Source organism: Lipotes vexillifer, unplaced genomic scaffold (genome assembly GCF_000442215.2).
Source record: "Lipotes vexillifer unplaced genomic scaffold, Lipotes_vexillifer_v1.1 scaffold178, whole genome shotgun sequence".
Lineage (NCBI taxonomy): Eukaryota > Metazoa > Chordata > Mammalia > Artiodactyla > Lipotidae > Lipotes > Lipotes vexillifer.
Window position 1 is genome coordinate 5,010,627 of NW_006775603.1, and position 15,842 is coordinate 5,026,468.

General features: G+C 40.1%; 1 protein-coding gene across 5 annotated transcripts in view; it reads left to right on the forward strand.

Moving 5' to 3' along the window:
• The first annotated feature begins 254 nt into the window (after positions 1 to 254).
• The window catches only part of PDLIM5 (PDZ and LIM domain 5), a 223,469-nt gene continuing 207,881 nt past the window's right edge, over positions 255 to 15,842 (forward strand). Inside the window, exons 1-2 of one of the 5 annotated variants that reach the window (XM_007450029.1) lie at positions 255 to 313; positions 4,435 to 4,572. In XM_007450029.1, coding sequence (XP_007450091.1) covers positions 4,477 to 4,572 — 96 coding nt within the window. In that variant the 5' untranslated portion in view covers positions 255 to 313; positions 4,435 to 4,476. Of the gene's footprint in view, positions 314 to 1,208; positions 1,285 to 4,434; positions 4,573 to 15,842 lie in introns of those variants that run through there. The other 4 variants (XR_456946.1, XM_007450027.1, XM_007450028.1 and 1 more) reach the window with 4 other exon arrangements.

Below are 15,842 nucleotides of genomic sequence, written 5' to 3' on the forward strand. Positions count from 1 at the left end.
TACTGCTCAAAACCCCCTAAGACTACTGCCACCGAAAGTCTGTAGTGCCATTGTTTAACGGCAGCGGCTTCAGCTCGCCGCAGCAAGCCTGCTCGCTAGGTTCCGCAGCACCCTTCTCCCAGCGCCTCCCAGCCCTGCTCGGCCTGGGGGCGTGGCCGGGGAGGAGGGGGCGAGCCTTGGCTCGGGGGCGGGGCCTGTGGGGGTTGGGGAGCCAGGAGGCGGAAATTCCCGGGGGCCGTGGGGACGGCGTACACACCGCGAGTCACTTGTCAGCGCTCGTCTGAGCCGGAGGTATCGCCGCGCCGGACCCGAGGTGAGTGGCCCCCCGCCGGCGATGCGCGTCTCGGATCCCCGGTAGGGAGGAGGGAAAGAAGGGGTCGCCGTACGCAGAGCGCGTGGAGGGAAGCCCAGGTAGTGGAGAGGAGGGGGCGCGCCTCGCTCCGGGTGGCTGCTCAGGTGTTTGCCGGACGCCGATCAGCGGAGGTGGGAGAGCGGCGTGGGAAGAGAAGCGTCCGGGAAAGGGCGGCGCGGGAGCGGGCCCCAGGCCAGAAGACTGGCACTGGAGCTCGGGCGGATTGGGACGAGAGCGGCGGCGTCGCCGGGCACGCACCTAGGCGTCCCGAGACACTCGCGTTCTGCGCGAGTCTCCTGAGGGTGTGGGGAGGAAGCGGGTCTAAACGGGAACGGCGTGCTGATTTTTTGTTTGCTCTCACGCTGCTGAGAAGCATTTATTTCCCCCCGAATATTTAGGATTGTGTAACCTGTTAGGGGACAACTTCCGTGCGTCCAGAAATAGAGCTTGTTTAAAAACAAATCTGTCATGAACGCCAGATTTATTAGTGCTCGCGTACTTGGTGGGGCTTTTTTTAAAAGACTGTGGTCCCGTTCGTTTGACAGTAAGTGGAAAAAGGAAGGGCGTATGGACAGGGCAGTCGTTGGAAAGAAAATTCGTGGCTGCGCTGGGCAGGGTAGGTCTCGGGTGTGATCGCCAGAGCCTCTCCGAAGTCTGCCTTCCTGACCACGGGGACGTTGGAAGCCGCCTGCCTCGGGGGCAGCCGGCTCGGGAACCTTATTTGGCAAACAGGGCTAGGCGTGAACCCCAGCCCTGCTCGGCCTGGGGGCGTGGCCGGGGAGGAGGGGGCGAGCCTTGGCTCGGGGGCGGGGCCTGTGGGGGTTGGGGAGCCAGGAGGCGGAAATTCCCGGGGGCCGTGGGGACGGCGTACACACCGCGAGTCACTTGTCAGCGCTCGTCTGAGCCGGAGGTATCGCCGCGCCGGACCCGAGGTGAGTGGCCCCCCGCCGGCGATGCGCGTCTCGGATCCCCGGTAGGGAGGAGGGAAAGAAGGGGTCGCCGTACGCAGAGCGCGTGGAGGGAAGCCCAGGTAGTGGAGAGGAGGGGGCGCGCCTCGCTCCGGGTGGCTGCTCAGGTGTTTGCCGGACGCCGATCAGCGGAGGTGGGAGAGCGGCGTGGGAAGAGAAGCGTCCGGGAAAGGGCGGCGCGGGAGCGGGCCCCAGGCCAGAAGACTGGCACTGGAGCTCGGGCGGATTGGGACGAGAGCGGCGGCGTCGCCGGGCACGCACCTAGGCGTCCCGAGACACTCGCGTTCTGCGCGAGTCTCCTGAGGGTGTGGGGAGGAAGCGGGTCTAAACGGGAACGGCGTGCTGATTTTTTGTTTGCTCTCACGCTGCTGAGAAGCATTTATTTCCCCCCGAATATTTAGGATTGTGTAACCTGTTAGGGGACAACTTCCGTGCGTCCAGAAATAGAGCTTGTTTAAAAACAAATCTGTCATGAACGCCAGATTTATTAGTGCTCGCGTACTTGGTGGGGCTTTTTTTAAAAGACTGTGGTCCCGTTCGTTTGACAGTAAGTGGAAAAAGGAAGGGCGTATGGACAGGGCAGTCGTTGGAAAGAAAATTCGTGGCTGCGCTGGGCAGGGTAGGTCTCGGGTGTGATCGCCAGAGCCTCTCCGAAGTCTGCCTTCCTGACCACGGGGACGTTGGAAGCCGCCTGCCTCGGGGGCAGCCGGCTCGGGAACCTTATTTGGCAAACAGGGCTAGGCGTGAACCTCTCTGCTGGAAAACTGTCTCGTCGGCTACTTTCACCCCGTGCCCGTGGCTTTAGTTCTTCCACTCTACCTCCACAACCGGTCAATCTGGGGAAGAAGAGGATCTCAAGATACAGCTTTAATTTCAGACCCTTCTCGGAGAAATTCATCATGAGTTCTTTCCCTTCTCCCACCCACCGAAGAAGCTGGGATAGGAGTGTGGGAAATGCCAGGCTTCCTGCCTAAGTACTAGAGCGAAGACATTGTTTGGACTTTCCCCTAAAAGACAATCCAGCACGGTACAGAAGTGCCAACATTTTCTACGTGCTTGAAAGCAGAAAGGCTGCTCGATATTTCCTGCCTGCTTGGTATTTAAGGAAGAGTTTGGGCCCTAATATTACCAGACCTGGAAAAGGCCAATAGTATTAACAGTTGCTTCGGTTTCAGAATATTTTAAGGCATGTGAAGCTAGCAAAGGGAGAGTAGTGGAAGGGAAACGACACTAGAAATGAACTGACGCTGGTTCTGTAGTGTGGCTGTGACCTTGCCAGTGCTAGAGATTTTAATAACAAATGGGAGAAATCAGGAAGGGAACTCGCAAGTAAAGGGAAGCTGCAGGTACATAGGTTGATATATGAATTAAACACATTTTCTTGTAGGGAACATTGGGATTAGAGGAAGTGGAACCTAACTTTCAAATTCTTCTCTTGACATAAAGTTAAAGATTAAAAAAGAAGGAGGGGTAGGCTGCCTGAAGTATCTGTAGGCTTTACACACTTTTGATTTATATTGTGTGCCATTATCCAGTCTTTCTCTACAAGTTCTCTGAAACTTTTATTAGAGTGAGAAAGCAATTAGACTGTGTGGCTCCTTATTACCTCCTTACTATTTGTTTTTCACATATATCAAATAGCTTGACCTCTGGTTTGGCCTTTTCATCTTTTTAGTGTTTGTTGCATCAGTATTGACGTAATGTATTATTGGCTAGTAGTTCAGTGAACTACTATGCCAGTGGAAAAGCCCATTTTGTTTCTGGGCAGATGCAGGGCAGATTTTCACTGATTTTTCTTTAAGAACTGGACTTATTTGAAAGTTTTGCCTCATTTTCCCCATATGAGAAGATGGAATCTGCTTGCTTTTAATATACCCAGTGATTCGCATATCTACATCTGCCACTATTAATTTGATGTGATGGAATAGAAATTTTCAATGGGTTAAAAAAATGGAATAATATTTTAAGACAGGTAATAGGTGATGATTTGGCTCAATAGCACAGATTTTCCAAGGAAGTGTGTCTGAAACAGCTTTCTTAAAAAAAATGTGGTTTTAAAATTATTACACATCTGTTACATTATTATTTTTAAAGAGGGAAATAATAGATGTCTTAGTATTACATTTTAGAAGACCTCCATTCCTCCCAGTTTCTCCCACTCACACATAACCACCATAACAACCAACACCAAACTCCGAGTCACACTTTTTTTCTTTAGTTTTTTTTTGTTATATAGAAGTACTACCATGAGAGTCATTATGAGCGCACTTCCAGCAAAACACAGAAGAGAGAAAGCACTGAAGCGCTGGTTCTTTTCTAAAGCTCTAAGTCTTTCATGCATTAAGATTCACCTTTTATTCCTACCATGTTTAGTCAGACTTATACACTGTGTGGTAAATGCTCACTCCACTTTGCCTGATGAGGTGTGTATATAAAACAGAAAGCAGGTTCTGATTGAAATATCATTGTGCTAGAGTATTGCCCATCATTGCCTGTCCGAAGGCAATGTAAATAATTTCTTTGCATGGAAAATAACATGTCCCCAGAAGAGGAAATACAAGTTGTAGTTTATAATTGGAGAGAATAGTTTTATGCACTAAAAAACAACTTCTTGTTTTAAAGAATTTAGAGTTTGGAAAGCATGAATGAGAGTCTACTGATTTGTAGCTCTTTTCATTTGTTAGGATAACTTAGAAGTAAGTGAAATTGAAGGGCTCTTGCTAACTGCAGGCAGAAGAAGGACAGGGAAAATCATTTTGAATTAAACCTGAAATAAAGTTTTGTTCTTTTTTTGTATAAAATGAAGTGTTGTAAAGTACTTTGAATTAAAGTTTGTATGCAAGAAGCCACAAATTGTAGTGTAGCAAGTTGTAAAACTGATCAAATGTCTAGAAATATACTCTGATATGGAATTTTTAGACTATGGAAATTGGCATGAGTTTAGAGATTATGTATTAGCTCATAGATTCCTTTTCTTTGAAATGAGAAGTTAATATGACTTATTTTGCATATCCCCTCTTCCCCCCAAAACAAAATACTGAAGATCATTTAGTTGAAATATGAAATAGGTTTTAAAATAAACATTTTTGTTAACCATCTAATTTTCTTTCACAGTTTCTTTCATTTTTGGGCATTGGACTTTGAGCCATTAGAACCATGAGCAACTACAGTGTGTCCTTGGTTGGCCCAGCTCCTTGGGGTTTCCGGCTACAAGGTGGCAAGGATTTCAACATGCCTCTGACAATCTCTAGCGTAAGCAAACTTTACAGATTTTTTTTGTGGATGTTCATTCAATGCATAGTCCTAGAAACATTACGGCCGAGTTGTTGAATTCTCTGGATGACCTGCGCTCTACTTAATAGAATTGCTTATGGAATATGATCTCAGCAAACTTAGTTATGTATAGTAAAGGATGGGCTGGGGAGGGAATTTAGCAAGGATAATTGATTTCAATTAAGCTTGTTTTCCCCCATCTTAATAATAAAATTGAAAGCATTTAACTGGGGGGGACAGACTCCAAATCTTTGAACTGTCGCTAATTTGGGGAGTTCTCTGGACCTTAGTTTCTTCATATGTAATAGAAGTTTGCACTGTGGGATTTTCACAGTCCCTTTCAGCTCCAAAAGTTGTTTATTAGAAACTGTTGATCAGTATTGAATAAAATGACTGTTTTTGGTGTTATTTCCTCAGCTTGCTCTCTGGTGAGGGGTTAGTCTACAGTAAAATGGCCAAAATCTACTTACCTATGAAGAGAAAATGAAGGGCTTGGATGGCCAACTAGATAGTCGGCCTTTGAATGCTTAAGATTTGGCTGTTTACGTCATGGATTTAGTTTGAATGTATTCTGTGTATATATTTTAATGATATGTTTTCTTGATGATAATGACACTGATGAAGGGAGTAATTATAGCTTTCATTTATTGAGGTTTGACTGGGTATCAGGCATTGTTTCACTTTCATCTCCAGTAGGTAATTATTGCTGTTAATTACTTGCATAACATTTCAGAGGGTTTTTTGTATATTCAAATAAATATGAATATCTATTCCCCTTTTACTTACATGGTAGCATCTTAATACACACTGTTCCACACATTGCTTTTTTCCTCAACAATTTACCTTAGAGAGCTTTCCCTGTTACTAGAGTTTTTTTCTTTTTCTTTTTTTTTTTTTAATAACAGATATATAGAATTCTTTTGTAGGGACGTACAATTTATTTAAGCAATCCCCTATTGAAGGGCATTTATACTGTTGCTAGTATTGCTATTACAAGTAATGCTTCAGTGGATATCATATATACATAATTATATATGTATAATTTTGATAGGTTATGCCAGTTTGCACTTTTATGTAATACATAAAAAAATTGATTCCCCCAACAGCATTACCAGCAAACTTTTGGGTTTTTGCCAAGTTCTTTACTTCATCTCAGTTAATTCTCACACCAACCTGTGAAATAGTGGTTTTATTCTCATTGTAAAGAACTGTGCTGTGAGCTCCCATGGCTGGTGTGGAAGAACTGGCTTTCAAGCAGTTAATGCTCTGCTTCCTCCCCAATAAGCTTTATCATAAATTTAGGTAGATTGCTTCTCTAGTTAGATATTTAGAGAGTTATCTTTTGGTTTAATTATATATGTACTTATTATTTAATTATATATGTGTGTGTGTGTGTGTATATATATATATATATATATATATATATACACACACACACACATACATACTGCTTCTTACAGTATGTATATCCAACTCGATTTTGAAAGATTAAAAATAAGTTTGTAACAATTACGTATCTCTATTAAAATACTTCAAATCCCAGTTTACTAATGAAGTTTTCCTTGTTTCTTGGCTATGGATTTTTAAAATAGTTATCTTTATCAAATTCCATCTTGATTCCAGTTACTCAGATTTTACAAGGAAACACATGTATGTAATCCAGCCTGAAAGTTTTAAGACTTTGCCTGGTTGGATGAAATTTTAAATGTAAAGCATCTGTGTGAAAATGTGTCTTGTGATTTATTCCTGTTTGAGGGGGGCAGTATCTTTTTGCCTTCTACTGAAGAGCTATCATGAAGAAAGGAAGAATATTTGAATATTGTCTGTTTTCGCATTCTGTTTACATTATTTTACATTAATTTTGAATATCCTAGTTTATGATAATGAACTAAAGAAAATTATGGTTTAAATGCTTCCATTTTCTGCTGAAAAAAAAGTGCAGAACCAAATTAACACCTCATGCAACACACTTTGTTGTTTGATTGTAGAAGTGCAAATGGAGTATGTAAATGTTGTGGTACCATACCTTTAAAAAAGTTTTCTGTGCTTCAGTTTCCTGGCAGACAATCTGAGTTCCATGTTGTGATGCTGATACAACAGAACGCTGTGTACATACATATGTGCCCTCTCCTGGCACAGAAGAAATGCTTTCCTTGTGTAGACAGAGTGTTAATTAAAGGATTTTGAACACACTGATTAAAAGAGACTGCGGTAACAAAGCTGCTGAGTTATTTCTGTTCTCTTACAAAAGTCTCTGCCATCTCCTGTGACCTTTTTGGGCCTTGTGCAGTGGGGCATGCAATTCATTCTGGATTGGCGAGGAGAGGGAATGTTGGTGCAACTGTGCAGCTAGGCTGTTGGCCTTTCATTTAGTTATTTTTAACCCCTTGTGTGGTTCAGTTTAAACAGGCCCAGAAACATTGCCTAATAAAGATGGGTGCCTAATAACTAATCTATATTGTGGTAGTAAGATTATTAATGTTATACCTCATCTTAATTAGTTCTCTGGTTATATTTATTCTGCCGTAATTATGTAAAATTTTGGGGATATATTCAGTGGATATATTTGGGATTATTTAATTAGTAGTATCAAGAAGCAATTAAAACCTGAAAGCATGCCTTAAAATATGTAATTTAGTGATTCTCTTATTTTAATAATGTATGTGTAATTCTTAACAAGGTCTGGCATGGTATTCTCTCAGTTGTTATCTTTTACAATAATATGAAATTAAAAAGAAAAAATTTGGAGACCTGAAACATCAAATCCCCCATAATTTTAGGGAACATAGCAGTTATATATTTTTTTACTTACAGTGTGTTGGAATTGATAAAGAAAAATAAACTTATAGGTTTGTGCTTCGCTAGGAACCTGCATCTATATGTAGTTCAAAAGGATACAGTATTTCCTCTGGTCATGTATTATTATGTTGAACTCCAAAGGGCTCTTTACGTTCCCTTATAATATTGGAACTCTGTGATATCAAATGTATTTGAGATAAATAAGCCATTGGCTGGGACTTGAACATTCTGTTTTCTTGAGATTTCGTTACCAGCATAGGAATATATGGATTATGACTTGCTTCGTAAAGCATACAAACTGTAAAATTTTAACATTACTCTCAGATTTTGTTTCCCGTCTCTTTTGTATGAGTTTTGCATACTTGTTTAGTAGGTGGGTTTCTAAGATAAGATTGGTGATTGTTGCAAACTTTTTGAAAAGATCCTCAAATTGCTGTAATTGCCTGATCCCATGTCATTGTCTTCAATTTCCTATCCTTGAAGTGGTGTGTTGGCTACTGGAGTTTGCAGGCTGCCTTTTTATGACCCTGTATTTATGGAATTGCCTTGAAGCCATGGTATGTGAGGATGGGTTTTATTGTAGCAGTGTGGGTTTGTTGGTCTTTGCCAATATATTTTATAAGAAGAAATAGGAGACTTGTTGCACAATTCAAGGCCATACTTTTGGCAAGTTGCTGACCCTCATGATGGAATTACAGGAAAGATAGTGTATTTGTGAATAACATTTTAAGTACAGCATCCTAAAATTGAAATACTCTGCTTGTGTTATTTTCTGATGTATGATATTAGAATTTTTCCCTTAGCTGTCAATATTTGGATTTCCTGAAGGTGATCTCCCAATTCTCTATAAACACATCTATGGTGTTTCTTTAGCAGATAAAATGAGGTCAGACATTTTAATACCCAAATAATAGAGATTTTGATTCTCAACAGTTAGTGGAGGATCATTTGTTTTCAGGTCAGACAAGATTTTAGTTGGATGTGAAAAGCAGAAGAAATGTACCATTTCCTGGAGTATGGAGTCCTGTTTAGGAGTATTACATAGAACAGAGAAAGAGCCGTGAAAACACTTTGCTGTGAATTCATTCATTCAGTAATTAAAAGGATACATCCTAGAAGCCACTGAAGAAGAGACAAAGCATTGGGGAGTACAAACGTTGGAGAGAAAAATAAATACAGTACAAGACAATGTCATAAGACCTGTCACAAGACAATATTTGATGGAATGACAGAGATACAGATAAGTGTTTCTCAGTTTCAGTGGGCACAGACCTTTCATATCTGTTTAAGGGTAGAGGGTTCGCTTCCTACAGGAGAAATTAATTGAACTGGTCCTTGAAGAATGAAATCTGAACACCTCAAAGTCAGTATTTCTCTGTGTTGGTTTTCAGTTCAGAGTGAAGACGAAGACTTTTCTTGCCATTGCTTGAATCTGAGTGAAGCTGTGAATATAGCTGAGTGATTCTCCAGACAGGCCAGCTGCAGAGTTTCCCTCCTAGAGGCGGGCAGAAAGAGACTTTCAGTCCTCAAGCTGAAATGGGAGAACCATCCTCCCTTGAATAAATGGGCCCATTGTTAATTTTAAGCTGTTGAGTATTTTCTTTTACATTCCCTTCCAACTACCCTGTTATTATGCCAAGTGCGAAAGTTGACAATTTAGCTTGTTTAACTGCATAATGTACATTTCACATGTATGTTCACCCTCTGCTTTTAAAATATTAATCACCTTTTGTGGAGGGCTCAGAGACCTGTCTTTTCCCACGTGGCAGTTTTCTGTCATTTGTGGTCCCGAGGGTCAAGAACCTCAAGCTCATTCTGAAGGTGTTTTTCTGGTTTGTTATTTGTAAAGAAATGAAAATCTTTATCAGTATGTTTTATTGTAAGTTAATAGTTTGAGAAAAAAAAAGGCTTTTTTGGTTTTTTTTTTTAGTTTTTAATGAATATTGGGCATTTTAGAAAGTTATTGGTTAAAAAGAATTTTACTGGTATGCAGGATTTTTGTATCTGATGGAAGAAACAATATTGTAGAGATTGGGTGAAGTAAGAATAGCACTTTAGACCTAAGTAAGGGAGATTTTCATACAAGCTATTCACCTACTCATGAGTTAGGTCTAATATTTGCTTACTTAAACTCAGAATAACCAAAGCCTATAGACTTGTTTTCAGTCATTTTTGAGAACTTTCAATGCAAAGAGCTTGTGATGGTTGTTGGTTAGGCTGCAGTGTGAATATATAGTTAATCTGAGTATACAGTTAGTCTTTGTCTGAAATATGCTGTTTGCAGTAGTTCTTACCCAGGTTCCCATGCACTGCAAGACTGGTCATGGCCTTTTCCCCCAGTTACAACTGCATGGAGGAGAAATCCGATATGAGCTAGTTAATCTAGGAGCAAACATTACTCCAGATAAAAAGGGGTTGTTTCTTTGGCATCTTATTATTATTTTTTTTAATTAATTTATTTTATTTTTGGCTGCATTGGGTTTTTGTTGCTGCGCGCGGCTTTTCTCTAGTTGCGCCGAGCGGGGGCTACTCTTCCTTGCGGTGCACGGGCTTCTCATTGCGGTGTCTTCTCTTATTGCAGAGTATGGGCTGTGGGTGTGCAGGCTCAGTAGTTGTGGCACTCAGGCTCAGCAGTTGTGGCTCGCAGGCTCTAGAGCGCAGGCTCAGTAGTTGTGGTGTACGGGCTTAGTTGCTCCACTGGATGTGGGATCTTCCTGGACCAGGACTCGAACCCGTGTCTCCTGCATTGGCAGGCGGATTCTTAACCACTGCGCCAACAGGGAAGCCCCTCTTTGGCGTCTTATGAGATAATTATGTTTCAGCTTTAGGAGGTGAGACTCTAGGCCTTTGTTTGAATTTTTGAAATGTAGAAATATTGAGTACACGATATAAAACTTGACAAGATCCTCACATGTGAAATGTTAATATATGTATGGATTTGCAAATAAGTGACATAATATTGGGAATGAAAAGAAAACATTAGTTTAAGAAAGTAATGAGCAGTGACCATGGTGTGGTGACCCCTAATTTAGGTATTCTGGGTGCCGAGCCACTGTATAGCCCTGCTGGGAATTCAGGTTTGTTTTTTAAATTACAGAGTGGGAAAATCACTTTTATAGCATAGATACTCTTTTTTTTTTTTAAAGGTAATAAAATATTTAGGTATGGACAGAGCAGACAGCATTGAATGAATGTTTAGAGTCAGGCTTGGAAGAATTTTTTATAGTATTAAAGTGGAATCTCTCAAATCTTCGCTTCCCCATCTTCTGTCACCTTATTATCATTTCTTGCTGCATAAGTGGAGTTATCTGTCCTTCTGTAAATACTCAGATTTCTTTTACAGCTGAGTCTGTTACCCATTTTGTGTGATAATTACTGGAACAAAGTTCATCAACCTCATTGGCATTTAGTCCGCCCGGCAGGGCTAAGCAGTTGCAGCAGATGTCCTTGTCCAGCCTAAATGAAGGAGAGGAAAATGAACTGGGGACTTGGTGGCAGGGGAAGAACAAGTTAGATTGAAAGAGGAAAAGAAAGAGGCAGTTTTAAAAAGGTCACAATGGGAACAGTTATTTACTGGGTCAGATTTGGTGCTCAAGAAATCTTCACCCTTCACCCTTTTCCCGCTTCTAAAGTTTGGTTAATTTATGCTTTTCTTTAGGTAAGATATTCATATGCGTTGAAAGCCAAATGACTCAATAGTGTTTAGAGGAAAGAGCCTCCTGTTGTCCGTCATTCATTTCCTCTGCCTGGAAGCAACCAGTGTTAGCAGTTTCCTGTGTATACTCTCAGGGACAATCTATACAGATGTGTGAAAATACATCATCCGCCTTTCCAACACAAATAGTATCCTTAAAAATCTGCTTTTCTTTTTTTGGCATTTTGCTTTTTTCACTTAACCCCAAGTCAGTGAATATATCCTCATTCTTTTTGTACAGCTGCATTGTATTTGGATTTATCATAATTTATTTAACCAGTTCCTATTGATGGACAATCAGGTTGTTAGGTTGTTTCTAATCTTTTTCTTTTAGTAACACTGTAGTGTAATTTTTGCATCAATAACTATATCTGTCTGTATATGGCATATATATGAGCATACCTGTGAGATAGATTCCTAGGAATTGAATTGCTGAGTCAAAGAGTTGTATGCAATTGTAATTTTGATTGATATTGCCAAATATCTCTATAGAGACACTCCTACCCACAATGAGAAAGCCAGTTTCCTCATACCTGTGCTAGCACACGTTTGGACAGACTTTCATCTTTTCCAATCAGATGGGCCTATTTCCATCTTTCTCCTTTTTTACAGGGCTTCATCACAGGTATTCTACAGAGGATTCTGTATGTTTTTAAGTGGCTCTTTTTTTTTCCATTTTGCATGAGAATATACAAGATAAAGATGTGCTGACCTTCTTTAAATGATTTTTTAACTTCTGGGGGGATGCTGTTCATTTGAATTTTTGCATTTAGAGCTTTGGTTAATAATTATCCTCTATCATTTGTTTCCTATTTCCAAACAGATTTCCTCTCTCTGTTAACATATTATTTCCAATTACATGGTGAAAGGTTTTTTTGTTTTTTGTGGAATAGTTTTTGGCATAGTGCCCTGTCACAGACTTTCTGAAAAATTAAGCAAATCACATTTAATAGATTTCAGGTTGTTGCCTTTGGAGTTTCTCCAGCAGCCTGATATATTGTGGAATTTTAAATCCTACTCTTCTCTAGCTCCCCTTACGGATGTGACAAAGAGACTGACCATAATGAGGTATTTGGCCTGGTCCTTGGACATAGTAAAATTCACCCTTAGGAACCTCACTGTTTTCATATCAACTGTTATTAGCCAGTGGAGCGTAACAAGTCACAACGGTTTCCAGTGTTTCATAGCATAGTGTGTCAGGCATTGTGAAGGCATCCTAACGTGTGGTATGATATATTTCTTCATTTTACCTGGGTGTAAGCAGCAGAGAGTGTAAGTGTTGGTAACCTTGGTGACAAGAAGAGTCAGAATGCCCGGGATGTTTGTATTTTATGTGCTTAAAGTTGAGGGAAGGAGGAATTTCCCTTTACTATGCTGTAAAATTTTTAATATGATGAGAAGTGTTTGGAACTAGATAATAAGTCGCACCATTTGTTATTTGAATTCTGTGACTTGTTAAACACTTTTTCCTAGGATTCAAAAAGTGATTTAACAGTGACCACTGTTCTTCATTATAATTATCTTGGGTAAATTTTGATTAACCAAAAGAGGAAGTTTTTTTTTTTTTTAATGACATTAACAACCGAATCCCATTTACGGTTGATTCCATAGGGGCTTGAGGGTTGTGATTTGGTTCCATTGAGAATCCAGTTACAGTATTAGACCAGTATTTCTCAAATGATTTCTGAGATATTAACTTTTCGAGATGGTAAAACTTAAAAATTTAGTAAGGTTGTATAATGCTAGCCAGAGGAGATTGTAGATATGTTCTGAAAGTGTTTTCTTCTTGAGAAAAGATACTGGAGGACAAATATCCTTTAGAAAGCAAATGCTTTGTTCCTTAACTAGCAACCCTTAGGGATGTTCTGGAGAAAGAAGTTTGTAAATAAATACAAGCATTGTTATACATGTAATTTTCATGATTTTGGACATTCTCTTGAAGTATCTCCATGCACCTGACTTCCAAATATTCTACGAATGGTTCTTCTGATCTTTTTATACTAGGCATTTCTGTTTATATGTACCTTTATTCATTCTGGAAGATTCTAGCTCATATCTAATTCTCAGAGTGACACTTTGATAGCGTAGCAGACGGAGGTGTTTCCAAACTTCATCACTGGCTTGTTCCCTCCTAGGCTGTTTCCTCATCTTCAGGGTGGCACCTTGCCGAGGCAGGAATTCTAAAATCCTGCATTTAATATATTAATCCCGTCAGACCCACTTGACAGAACTGAGTTTACAGTCCAAAATGCCTGTTTTGAACCCTTAAGTCCTTGGTCTCTCTATTCTTCATGCACAGTACCTTTAGCCCTACCGATCCATCAGGGCACATTCATATACTAGGTGCTCTTTGAAATGTTTGACGGCTCCAACTCACTTGGGTCTCGTTTCTTTCCTATATTAAATAATAATAATGAAAATACATTGACATTTATTGAGCCCTTGTTATTGTCTAGGCCCTGATGTAGATATTTTGCACATGTTCGATTATTTAATCCTCATAGTGACCCTCTGAGGAAGTATGATTTAAAACCTCTGATTTGCAGATGAAGAAACAGAGAGACAGAGCAGTTAAATAAGATGCTCAAAGTTACACAGCTAGCAATTGGTTAGGCTTAGGATTTGATACCAGACAAACTGAGTAGTAATACTATAATGCTTTTAACCAGTATACTCTGTTTTCTGGGAATAGGTGACAGTTTTTATTACTGACAACCAAGTTTGTATGTGTTTCTTAAAGAGAGAATCAAAGACTTGTGTAAATGGGAGTAACTGAGATTACTTTTAAAACTATGACTAGTTTCTAAACTAATCATTAACATCATAAGTGAGATTTTTAAAATGTACCTTCTAGGCCCAGACTTTGAATTCAGGATGTTTAGGGATTCTCACATGCCTTATGGATGTTTCTCGTGTACCATCGAATCCCATTTTGTACACTAATGTTTGGGAACATTATGTAGCTTTTATTTCTTAAAAATATTTTTAGTATGGATCTTTTGTTATTTAGATCACTTCATCAAAAAGATTAAGGCTAAATTGCAGTGGATCTGCCACTGACTAAATAATGTGACAGATCTGCTTTTCTCCAACTACTGGTCTTTTCACTTTTTTCAGGGTTCAGTCAACATAGGTCAGATCCTTTTTGGAAATAAATGTCAGTGTTAATAATATATGATATCAGGCTTCAGTTCTATTTATGATGCTGAAAGTATCTTTAGAACACTTTGAAGTTGGCACATTAATAATATTTTAATACTATAGAATTTAATAATGAATGTTAAATTTACCAAAGACTTCTGGAGGAATCTTTAGTAAATTTAACCAGTATTTAACCAAGTATATAACAAGTATAGTTGATTTTGTTTCATACCTCATTGTTAAGCTAAAGTGGTAAAATTTATGTTAAAAGGAACTGCAGGGGCTTCCCTGGTGGCGCAGTGGTTGAGAATCTGCCTGCCAATGCAGGAGACACGGGTTCGAGCCCTGGTCTGGGAAGATCCCACATGCCGCGGAGCAACTACTCCCGTGAGCCACAACTACTGAGCCTGTGCGTCTGGAGCTTGTGCTCCGCAACAAGAGAGGCCATGACAGTGAGAGGCCTGTGCACCGCGATGAAGAGTGGCCCCTGCTCTCCGCAACTAGAGAAAGCCCACGCACAGAAACGAAGACCCAACACAGCCAAAAATAAATAAATAAATATTAAAAAAAAAAAAAAAAGGAACTGCATATAGTCTTTTTAAGGCCAAATTTTTGGTCTTCATATTATGTTTCATGGTGGTACAGTTTAAGTACATGCAAATAGGTCATATACTTTGTTAAGTCATGAACCTCTCTCACCAGGGAAAAAACTGCTATAACTCTGGGTCTTATTTACTCAAGATCATATTAAAATTCCCTGTACATGTTCAGTAACTGTTGACTGATGATTGTAATGATGATGGGGACAAATGGGAAGCTGGGTTGCAGTTATAGTCGTTTCTTCTAGAATTGTTTTGTTAATGAAAATGATTAGTAGTTATAATTAACTGATGAGACATTTTGGTTTTCTTTGCTTTTAATCCTAGTCAGGGTTGGTTTCTAGGAAACGCCCCCTATGTTACTTAATGTAATAGCCTTCTGCCTCCCTAGGTACGGAGTCTTCCTGTGTGTCAGCCTGAGTTTGTTTTCTCTGTATTTGACCCAGTGGTTCTCTTTCTGTCCTTTAGTGTCATGCACAACAAAGGATAGCCCTCGCACACATTACAGCCTTTCCAGTAGGTGACCGACTTGTATTTCCTTTTAAGTCTTGTGGATCTTCTGTTGGAAGCCATTTCTTCAAGTGTTTCTTTCTTGACGGTTGCCTCTCTTCACACCCCTGAGCATTTGCCTTTAAAAGTAGTTCAGTTTTTAAATGTCTCTTTATGTGTGACTCCCAGAACTGAGCCTAACACTTCATACATTAAGACCAATGCAGAAGTATAGTTACTAAGTAAGGAAACTGATTTTTGTGACAAGACAGTGCAGGGTTTAGAACTGCCCTGGGCACTGGGCTTGATAGAATTTTTACTGTTTTCTCTGTATACTGTTATACTGTTTGAAATTTTTACAATATGTGTGTCTTTTGTTTAAAAAGTGAAAGGAAATTAAAACTGGCCTGTGCTTTGTAGACATGCAAACTCAGGCTTGTCTGAACATATATGGAAGTTAGGAGAGCCTGAGAGGGGCAGGTGTTTGTGTATGTGTGTGCTGTTTGCATGAAAGATAAAAGGACTTC